Below are 11,162 nucleotides of genomic sequence, written 5' to 3'. Positions count from 1 at the left end.
CTTGTCACGGCTTTTAATAACTTGAAGCAATTTGAAACAGTTTTATGATTTTTCTTAACTCTATAGTAACCCTGTTGCAAGTTATGCATTGATATCTCTGAACTTTTGCTTCTTCGCTGTGACTGCCCAGAAACATGCTGATTTCAAGCAACATTTTTCCTTCAATGTTTATGTAAAAACACTTCTCACATTGCTTGTATGCCATTTGCCTTTTTTGTTGCCATTTTTGCACCTACTTCTCACTGGTGGTAGAGTTGAACAAGTGACAGTTACACTCCAGTGCCATCTCCGCATGTAAGATCTTCAATGAATGTCTGCAAGCTATTGCAGTGGCACAATATCCCCTCCCCACACTAAATGCCGGGTGCAATTGATAGCATCATCCTTTTCCAGGTCCATATGTTGTATCTTCAGATCACTATAAGCAACGTTACTATCAGTATTTATGATAGAAGATAGGAGTGCTGCTTAGTTTTGCTTCCACCTCCCTATACATCGATCAGATCTCTCTCCAAGACTTGCCAAAGGGTTTAAGAGGTTCAGCTTCACAAGCTGTTGGATTCTGATTATGGATTGTGCAGTCAAGTAACTATTTTAACGTGGTTGTGAAGAATGACAAGTTAAAGCTGGGAATGTCAGTTGACGTCTGAAGGAAAGGACAGGTGAACGTGAGCCCAGCACAATGAAAATTAATACTTGCACTGTAAAATTAAACAGACAGTACCAGATTAACCAGATTAAACACAAGATGCAGACCATACACTTTCATATAGGAAGTGCTGAAACATTGGGAAGGGTCTATGTGTGTAGGTTATTTGAATCTTTTTTTTGTTGTAGGGAGCTTCAATAACCTCTTACTTACCCTGTTGCATGCAAATTGATAGTTGCAGATGTTTGAACATTGCATTGTGTGCATTGCAGTATGCCAAGGTGCTGGGTCAGGACTGGCTCGCATTTTACCATGAATATGTTATTTTAGTGCAGTCACGTTTCACAGACTTGATGACATCAGACCCTCCGTTTGTGATTAGTGATTATTTGTAAGACATAATGCTGGAAGAGTCCCATTTTACTCTACTAGGTGGGGCAGCAAGCTGATGTTGCATTACACTCCAAGAGGAATGTTGGGACTTGGATTTTCATCCGCTGAGTACTCTCATAGAAAATTTCTGATCCTGACTGTTGTTGAAGGGATGTGGGTGAGGGACGGAGAGAAGGATATTGCTTATCCAGAGAAAGAAAAATGAACTGGAAGGATGAGGTTACATTGACTGCCCTTCCTAACAGTCGACTCATGCAGCACTGACAGAAATCTCTGAATGGATCAGCTGCTCAAGCTGTTACTGAATTTCCTGGAGGTTTAGAAAGGAGCAGTTGACATGTACGTGATCATTTTAATAGGAACTAAAACAGTACCAGCTTCCATAGAATCCCTACAGTGCAGAAGGAGGCCATTTGGCCCATCGACTCTGCACCAACCCTTTGAAAAGGACCACACCTAGGTCCAATCCCCTGCCCCATTCCCGCAACCTGCATATCGCTGGGTACTAAGGGGCAATTTATCATTGCCAACCCACACAACCTGCACGTTTCTGGACTGGGAGGAAAGTGGACCACCAGGAGAAAGCCCACGCAGACACGGGGCGAACCTGCAAACTCCACAAAGACAATCACCCAAGACAGGAATTGGCGCTGTGAAGCAGCAGTGTTAACCTCTGTGCCACCATATCATCAACTTGATAGATCCTGCACATGTAAACTGGAATTACTTGCTTCAAATATTCTCTCTTGTGCAAAAATAAAATCATGTGGGACAAAGTGCCTAATGTTGCATCTTTTACTAAAGATGTCTTCTCAATTGCCATTGTTTTTGTATGTATGTGCAAGATATGGCACATAAGCATAAGGATTCCAAGCTTGCTGGCCTTTTCCTGATCATCTCTCCTGAAACTTCATGCACACACAGTAACCCTCCGTAGAATGTAGTATTCATGTGTTTCCAGAATGTTAGTTTCAATAATTATATGCTTACCTGGGATATTTAGAAATCAGTGCAATATGTTTCTAGCCATTAGATTAATAAGAACTTGTTATTAAAGTCAGTAAAATACACTGATTTTCTAAAATCCTAAGTACAATCACATTATATATGTGTAAATGAGTTCATAAAATATAACACAGATGAGGAAGACGTTAAATTGAGGCTCTGTCTGCATGTCCAGCGCGATGTAGAAATCTGAGGACACTATTCAGAAGGAGGAGGGAGTTCTCCCCTGTCTCCAGACCAATATTTATCCCTGAACCGCCATTACTAAAATTTGCTGTCAGAGTCAAAACCTTGGAACTCCCTCCCTAACAGCGCTGTGGGTGTACCTATGCCACATGGACTGTAGCAGTTCAAGGTGGCTCATCACCACCTTTTCAAGGGGAATTAGAAGTGGACAATAAAGAACAAACAAACGTCAGTACAGCACAAGAACAGGCCCTTCGGCCCTCCAAGCCTATACCGGCCATGGTATCACTCTTGACCAAAACCCTCAGCATTTCCTAGTGCCGAATCCCTCCATTCCCATCCTATCCATATATTTGTCGAGATGCCTTTTGAATGCCATTAGTGTATCTGCTTCCACAACCTCCCCTGGCAACGCATTCCAGGCACTCCCAATTCTCTGTGTTAAAAAAAAACTGCCTCGCACATCATCTCTAAACTTTGCCCCACGGAACTTAAACCTATGCCCCCTGGTGACTGACCCTTCCACCCTGGGAAAGGGTGCCTGCCCATCCACTCTATCCATGCACCATATAATCTTGTAGACCACTGACTCTCCCCAAATGAAAAAAGTCAGAGTCTATTCAGCCTCTCTGCATAGCTAAATGGTGGCTGAACCAGGAACGGCCACATCGTGTGAAAGAATAAAAAAATCATCGGGTCGTATCACGTTGCTGTTCATGAAACCTTGCTGTATACAATGTGGTTGCTGCACTTTCTACATTGCATCAGTGACAGTATTGCAAAAAATGCTTCATTAGTTGTGAAGCACTCTGAGACGACCTCAGGTTGTGAAAAGCACTATAGAAATGCAAGTCTTTTTTATTTACACATATTTATTTCACTGTATCATTTTCTTTTAAGAACTCTCATTCCATTAACTTTCTCAGTTTTCAGTGCTAGCAGTGTAGCTAAACGGGTAACGTGTCTGCCCTCGTCTACCCCCCCCCCCCCCCCCCCCCCCCACACACACACACACACACACACACACACACACACACACACACACACACACACGACCACCACTTGTATAGTACTTCCATTGGTCCTCGGGCTGAATTTAGGGAACTCAGCTGAGCACTGGAATGGAACTTTTTAGGATAAAATGTTATTATTTTCTCAGAGTTACCCGACCAATGCACATAGTGGAAGGGGCAAGCCCTTAATCAACCTCCTTGCTTGCTCCAAAAAGCAATTCAAATTGAATCCAATTCATGGTCCCCACAAGAGACACATGCAAGTCCAAGCTGACAAGAGCAGGATTCACCTGATCTCACACTTGATCTAGTCAGAAGACCCGGTAGTGATTTGGAACTTGTAATAGAATATAGGAGCAGGAGAAGGCCATTCGGCCCTTTGAGCATGTTCTGCATTCATTATGATCATGGCTGATCATCCAACTCAGTAGCCTAATCCCACCTTTCCCGCTATATCCCTTGATCCCTTTTGTGACTAGAGGATTTTCACAGTAACTTCATTGCAGTCTTAATGTAAGCCTACTTGTGACAATAAAGATTATTATTAAAAAAGTGCTATCTATTATTGTTATTATTAATATCTAACTGCTTCTTGAAAACATACAATATTTTAGTCCCCGCTGCTTCCTGTGGTCACAAATTCCATAGCTCACCACTCTGGGTGAAGAAATTTCTCCTCACATCTGTCCTTTCTTAAAAATAAATTTAGAGTACCCAATTCATATTTTTCAATTAAGGGACAATTTAGTGTGGCCTATCCACTTACCCTGGGTCGTGGGGGTGAAGCCCACGCAAACATGGGGAGAATGTGCAAACTCCACATGGACTGTGACCCAGAGCCAGGATTGAACCTGGGACCTCAGTGCTGTGAGGCAGCAGTGCTGACCCCTGTGCCACTGTGCTGCCCGACCTCTGTCTTAAATGGTTTACCCCGTATCCTCAGACTGTGGCCCCTGGTTCTGGACACCCCCGCCATTGGGAACAACCTTCTTGCATCTCCCTGTCTAGTTCTGTTAGAATTTTATAGATTCCTATCAGATCTCCCCCTCATTCTTCTGAACTCCAACGAATATAATCGTAATCGACTCAATCTCTCCTTGTATGTCAGTCCTGCCATCCCAGGAATCAGACTGGTAAACTTTCGCTGCACTCCCTCTATAGCAAGAACTGCCTTCCATAAAGAAGGAGACCAAAACTGCACACAATATTCCAGTTGTGGCCTCCTCAAGGCCATGTATAATTGCAGCAAGACATCCCTGCTCCTATATGGGTGGCATGGTAGTACAGGAGTTAGCACTGTTGCCTCACAGTGCCTGGGATCCGGGTTTGATTCCGACCTTAGATGACTGTGTGGAGTCTGCACGTTCTCCTCATGTCTGCGTGGGTTCCCTCCGGGTGCTCCGGTTTCCTCCCACAGTCCAAAGGCTTGCAGGTTAGGTGGATTTGCCACGCTAAATTGACCCTTAGTGTCCAACGGTTAATTGGGATTACGGCAGTGGCGTGCTCTTTCGGAAGGTTGGTACAGACTTGATGGGTCGAATGGCCTTCTGCACTGTAGGGATTATATCACTCTACTTGAATCCTCTTGATGGCTATGAAGGCTAACATACCATTTGCCTTCTTTACCACCTGCTGTATCTGCATGCTTACCTTCAGTGACTGGTGTACGAGAGCACCCAGGTCTTGTTGCAACTCTCCTAATTTATGGCCATTTGGATAATAGTCTGCCTCCCCGTTTTTGCTACCGAAATGGATAACCTCGCATTTATACCAATTATATGGGCGACAAGATAGTACAGTGGTTAGCATTGTTGCTTCACACCGCCAGGGTCCCAAGTTCGATTCCCGGCTTGGGTCACTGTCTGTGCGGAGTCTGCAGGTTCTCCCAATGTCTGCGCGGGTCTTCTCCGGAAGCTCTGGTTTTCTCCCACAAGTCCTGAAAAACATCCTTGTTAGGCGAATTGGACATTCTGAATTCTCCCACAGTTTACCTGAGCAGACGGCAGAATGTGGCGACCAGGGGCTTTTCACAGTGCAACTTCATTGCAGTGTTAATGTAAGCCTACCAATGACAATAATAAAGATTATTATTATTACACCTGCCATTCATTTGCCCACTCACTCAACTTTTCCAAATCACGCTGAAGAATCTCTGCACCCTCCTCAGCTCACCCTCCCACCCACCTTGGTGTCATCCGAAGATAATCTAGCACCGTTAATGGTTTAACACCACACCAAGACATGTGCTCTACACTGAACAGCATATAGGTGCAAAGTGGTCCCTTTAAATAATTATGAGTTATAAATTTTGTACAGTGCCAAGTCCAACAATGCACATTCTAATAATAGCACTTCTGGTTGTTTACAGGTCATGAACCAGGACTTGCACAGCTTGTGAACTATTATAGGGGTGCTGACAAACTGTGCCGCAAGGCTTCATTAGTCAAGTAAGTACATTACTTATTTAAATTTAGCAGCCCAGCCTACTGCACTGTGGGCAAAATTAGAGAAGGCTTGGGAAACATATTAATTTACTTAAATAAAAAGCGCACATTTTTAAACTTTTCATTCCAAGAGCTGAGGGATGAGCACACTGGGGAAATAGTTTGTCCACATTGTTAATTCTCGTTTCCCCTTAAACTCTTTGATTGTGTTGTGTACAGCCTCAAAGTTAGTGAGCGCTGTGAAGGGATATTAACAGCAGCCAATGGTGACCACCCCAGTGTGTAAAGTATTTTAGAAAAGCTTAACATCAATTTAAAAGGTTTCTTATATTTGCCCCAATATTGAGGTTTGCAAGTTACTCAGCTTCACAATGAGTGATTTTGTAACTCAAGTCTGGCTCATAACACAGATGTAACTTGATGCATGTGGCTGACCTAGATGCATTCGTTTGACGAAGTTATGTTGCACATTGTACAACACGAGTTGCATTGTACAGATAAGTGGTCTGAACAAGAGGAACACCTTTTGCTGTTTACAAAGCTTTTCACCAGCCAGAGAGGTTGTTGGACTGATTGTGAATGCTACTGTAGTTGTCAGCAAAAAGTATTTGAAAGTCTGTAATGAGCTGACTGTGGTTCCTTTGCCTTGTTCAGCTTTTGCAAACCGTCTGCCATGTGATCTTGTGCAGGATGAAACCTGTCCAGTAATTTAACAACAACTTAATTGTGTAGCACCCTTAGTGTAATAATCGTCTCAAGCGGCTTAACAGGAACTTTAAGGTCAAAGTTAAAGACTGAGCTATTTGGAGATCATTAGAACAGGTGACCACAACCTAGGTCAAAGAGGAAGGTTATAAACAGTGTTTAAAGGAAAAAAGTAAGTAAAGAGTAGAATTCCTACAGTGCAGAAGAAGGCCATTCAGCCATCGAGCCAGAAAGATAACCCTATCTAAGCCCACTCCCCACCCCTATCCCCGTAACCACACCTAACCTACACATCCTTGGACACTGTGCGATTTAACATGACCAATCCACCTAACCTACACATCTGTAGACTGTGGGGGAAAGCCAGAGCACCTGGAGGAAACCCACACAGACACGGAGAGGAAGTTCAAACTCCACATAGACAGTCACTCAAGGCCGGAATTGAACCCGGGTCCCTGAGGGTGTGAGGCAGCAGTGCCAACTACTGTGCCACCGTGCCACAGGAAAGATTCAACGAAGGAATTTCTGTGCTTTGACGCCTTGGCAGCTGAAGGCTGATGGTGGAGCCGTTAAAATGAAGGATGCTCAAGAAAGAGACCAGAATTAGATGAGCACAAATATCATGGTGGGTTGTGGGGCTGGAGGAGATGACAGAGGAAGGGAAAGGCCATGTCATGGAGAGTTTTGAAAACAATGGATAAGAATTCTTTTAAATTAAAGGTGTTGCTCCATCGTCTGTGAGCCGACTGGGCGAAGGGAAACGAGACTTGAAGTGAGTAAGAACACAGGAAGCAAAGTTTTGGATGAGCTTAAGTTTATGGAAGTAGGAATTGTGAGACCAGCCTGGAGTGCATCAGAATAGTCAACTCTAAGGAAAAGAAAGATAAGGTTTTGGCAACAGATAAAGCTGAGGCATGGGTGTAGCCAGGCGATGTTACAGAGCAGGAAATGGGCAGTAATACAGATGGTGTGGATCAGTGTTTGGACATTCATCTCCAGATCCGATGTGATCCCAAGGTTGCAAACAATCTCCGATTATTGTCAATGTAAGGGATGGAGTCACTAGCTGGGGAATAGGTTTGGAGCAGGGGTTAAAGGCAATGGCTTCAGCATTCCCAACATTTGATTGGCGGAAGTTCCTGCTCAGCCAATACTGGATGCCATACAAGCAGTCTGATAATTTAGCAACAGTGGAGGTGTCGAGAGAGGTGGTGCTGAGGTTGAGCTGGGTGTTTTGCCATTTATGTGAAAACTTAAGTTGTGCTTTTAGGTGATGTTGCCAAAGAGGAGCATGTAGATGAGAAATAGGAAGCCAGGATAGATCCTTGGGAGACGGCAGAGGAGCAGGAAGAGAAATCATTGCAGGCGATTCTCTGTCTCCGTTTGGGTAGGAATGGACCCAGGTGAATGCAGCCCCACCTAGCTGGATGACAGTGGAGAATGGTGTCAATAACGTCAAACGCTGCAAACCGGTTGAGAAGGAAAAGGGGGGATATTAATGCTATTGCCACAGTCACATAGCATGCCATTTGTTTTTTTTTAATTTAGAGTGCCCAATTCATTTTTCCAATTAAGGGACAATTTAGTGTGGCCAATCCACTAATCCTGCACATCTTTGGGTTGTGGGGGCGAAACCCACGGAAACACGGGGAGAATGTACAAACTCCACACGGACAGTGACCCAGAGCAGGGATCGAACCTGGGACCTCGGTGCTGTGAGGCAGCAGTGCTAACCACTGTGCCACCGTGCTGCCCACATAGCATGCCATTTGTGACTATGGTATGTTCTATGGTAGGAGTCATTTCAATTCTGTGCTGGGTGGAAACTGATTGTAAGGATTTAAGGATTAAGAAACATCTAGCCTTCACTGTTCGTGCTGAAATAATTTTAAACTATTTTACTCTTTGACCTCCCTGCATGTCTCTCTCTCTCCCCCCCCCCCCCCGGCGCGCGCGCGCATGATAGTCTTCAGTGGACTATCCTGATTTCTCCTGAGTTAGCTGGAACAACTATTAGAATGCTACAATTGCTCAGCATGTCAGTAGGTGAGGGAAGGCAATATATTCCTGCTCTGATTGGTATTCAGTGAATATTGCTTTATTGCTGCCTTAGGATTTATTGAAAATCTGTCAAAAGTGAAGGTTGCGTATTTTCATGGTTCACTTTTTCAATGGAACAACTTACTTTTTTTAAATTAGACTCATCAAGACAATCCCAGAACTGATGGAATCGTGCACCTGGTTTCCAGAATCGTATGTGATCTATCCCATGGGTCTCCAAACCACGGTGATACCTGTGAAGAATGGCATCAAAGCACAAAGAAATAATGTGAGGACAGATGATCGGGAAGCATTCCTGGCATCCTACCACAAGAGACTTGAAAATGGAGAAAGCAACGTGTGGATAGCCAAATCCTCCGCAGGTGCCAAAGGTAAAGGATCATAGAATGCTTACAGTGCAGCAGGAGGCCATTCAGCCCATCGAGTCTACCCTCTGAAAACACACCCTATCCGGAACACACCCTCGCCCTGTCCCCGTAACCTCATAACCCCACCAAGCCTGCATATCAATAATAATAATCTTTATTAGTGTCACAAGTAGGCTTAAATGAACACTGCAATGAGGTTACTGCGAAATGCCCCTGGTCACCACATTCCGGCGCCTGTTCGGGTACACAGGAGGAGAATTCAGGATATCCAGTTCACCTGACAAGCACGTCTTTCGGGACTTTGGTCACTAAGCGGCAATTCCAACTGCTTTGGGACCTCTATGAGCGACGTTTTATAAATGTTGTTGAACATTCATACCAGCGCACTAATGAGTAGAAGTTCCTTATTAGTGTTCATGAATAAGAACCTGGCCTATATTTCCACGTGGCACCGAAACTAAATGTAGGTGAAATCAGCTAATTGCATCAGACTGTGAAACTTTCTGCCTTGTACAGCTCAGTGCTAATACTGATGCTGTGGTTACCTGTAGAGCCATTGGGGCTATGTTTTTTATTTTAACTGCAGGATTTTTGAGTTGGGCTATCGTTGAATGATTTGGTGCTGTGTTGTTTCAATTTTAGGGGTGTTCCACTGAACTATCTTGCTCTTCATCTTTGGCCTTTTGAGAAGATGCATATAAAGTAGTAGAAGATTTGTTCTTGCCCTGTTTCTGGCTGTCTTCAAAAGGGATGATGTGGAGATGCCGGCGTTGGACTGGGGTGAGCACAGTAAGAAGTCTTGCAGCACCAGGTTAAAGTCCAACAGGTTTGTTTCAAATCACTGGCTTTCGGAGCACTGCTCCTTCCTCAGGTGAGGAAGGAGCAGTGCTCTGAAAGCTAGTGTTTGAAACAAACATGTTGGACTTTAACCTGGTGTTGTAAGACTTCTTACTGTCCAAAAGGGATGTAATGCACCCTGCTGTTTGCTTACACTCGTATACTCAATGTAGTTATGGACCATCTTAGATTTCAATATATAATCTAGACTGATACCACAGTGTGCATTACTGATGGAGTGCTTCATTGTTAGAAGTACCACCAGATGAAACATTAAACTGCAAGACTCTGTGACTTTGTGCACAAGTTGCATGTCATGTCATCGGTCACTAAATTGTTAGTTATTTCGGATTTGAAGTGTTTCGAAGGGCATAATCAAGGGCCTAAATAACTATAATTTCTTTGTTTACCTGGTTACAATGGTAGAGATTCTAACTCTGCACCCAGTATGTGTTTGTAATTGAAGTTATACATTGCTTTCAGGTACTGGAATTTTTATTTCCTCTGATGCCAATGAATTGATGGATTACATAGATAATCAAGGTCAAGTTCACGTGATTCAGAAATACCTCGAGAGACCTTTACTGTTAGAACCAGGACATCGCAAATTTGACATCAGGTAAAGGGAGTCAGTCTCTGGTTCCTGAATTCTTTTGTTCCAGTCTTCCTTCCCATTGCTGTGACTCTGCATGTTGGAATCAGAGGGGAGGGACTACCTTCCTGTATCATAATAGATTGTGATCAGAAGTCACACTATTGTGAAAGTTACCCTCCTTCAATCCTAATATGTAATGTTTTCCAGCACCTTTTTCTCTTTTCAATGTTTTGTAACAGTTGTCATGAACAGACCTTGTCCTGTGATATGTAACATGCTCCAGAGTTTGTTGTTATCCTACTTACAGTAAAATACTTACAGAATTTTCAACCACCTTTTTAAATGGAATACCACCACATATGGTAAATTGTATAAAACAAGACGACGATTAGACAATTTTGAATTGTGTAATATTCAGTCCTAATTTATTATTTGCGGCAAAGTACCTAAGGGGTCATGGAATCCTTTTAAGAGTCCCGCTCTCTCAAACTTGGAAAACTGTTTGATTAAGCCACAGGCAGTCCACCAAGGATTCCTCTAGAGAGAGAGAGAACACAGTCTCCCGATTTCCTCTGGATGCTCCGGTTTCCTCCCACAGTCCAAAGATGTGCAGGTTTGGTGGATTGGCCATGCTAAATTGCCCTTAGTGCCCAAAACAGTTGTCATGATGTGGAGATGCCGGCGTTGGATTGGAGTGGACACAGTAAGAAGTCTTACAGCACCAGGTTAAAGTCCAACAGGTTTGTTTGGAGTCACTAGTTTTCAGAGCACTGCTCCTTCATCAGGTGAGTCACTCAGAAAACAAGTGACTTCAAACAAACCTGTTGGACTTTAACCTGGTGTTGTAAGACTTCTTACTGTCCGAAAAGGTTAGGTGGGGGTTATGGGGATAAGGTGGAGGTATGG

The 11,162-nt window shown here is 43.7% G+C and overlaps 1 protein-coding gene across 1 annotated transcript in view; it reads left to right on the top strand.

Annotated features, from left to right (window-relative positions):
- Positions 1 to 1,806: 1,806 nt before the first annotated feature.
- Positions 1,807 to 11,162, top strand: part of ttl (tubulin tyrosine ligase) — a 45,775-nt gene continuing 36,419 nt past the window's right edge. Inside the window, exons 1-4 of the mRNA XM_038798898.1 lie at positions 1,807 to 1,872; positions 5,596 to 5,693; positions 8,595 to 8,827; positions 10,145 to 10,280. Of these exons, the coding sequence (XP_038654826.1) occupies positions 1,807 to 1,872; positions 5,596 to 5,693; positions 8,595 to 8,827; positions 10,145 to 10,280 (533 nt within the window). The remainder of the gene's footprint in view (positions 1,873 to 5,595; positions 5,694 to 8,594; positions 8,828 to 10,144; positions 10,281 to 11,162) is intronic.

Source organism: Scyliorhinus canicula, chromosome 6 (genome assembly GCF_902713615.1).
Source record: "Scyliorhinus canicula chromosome 6, sScyCan1.1, whole genome shotgun sequence".
Classification (NCBI taxonomy): domain Eukaryota; kingdom Metazoa; phylum Chordata; class Chondrichthyes; order Carcharhiniformes; family Scyliorhinidae; genus Scyliorhinus; species Scyliorhinus canicula.
Note: the sequence above shows the minus strand (reverse complement) of the source record. Positions and strands in the feature narration are given on the sequence as shown.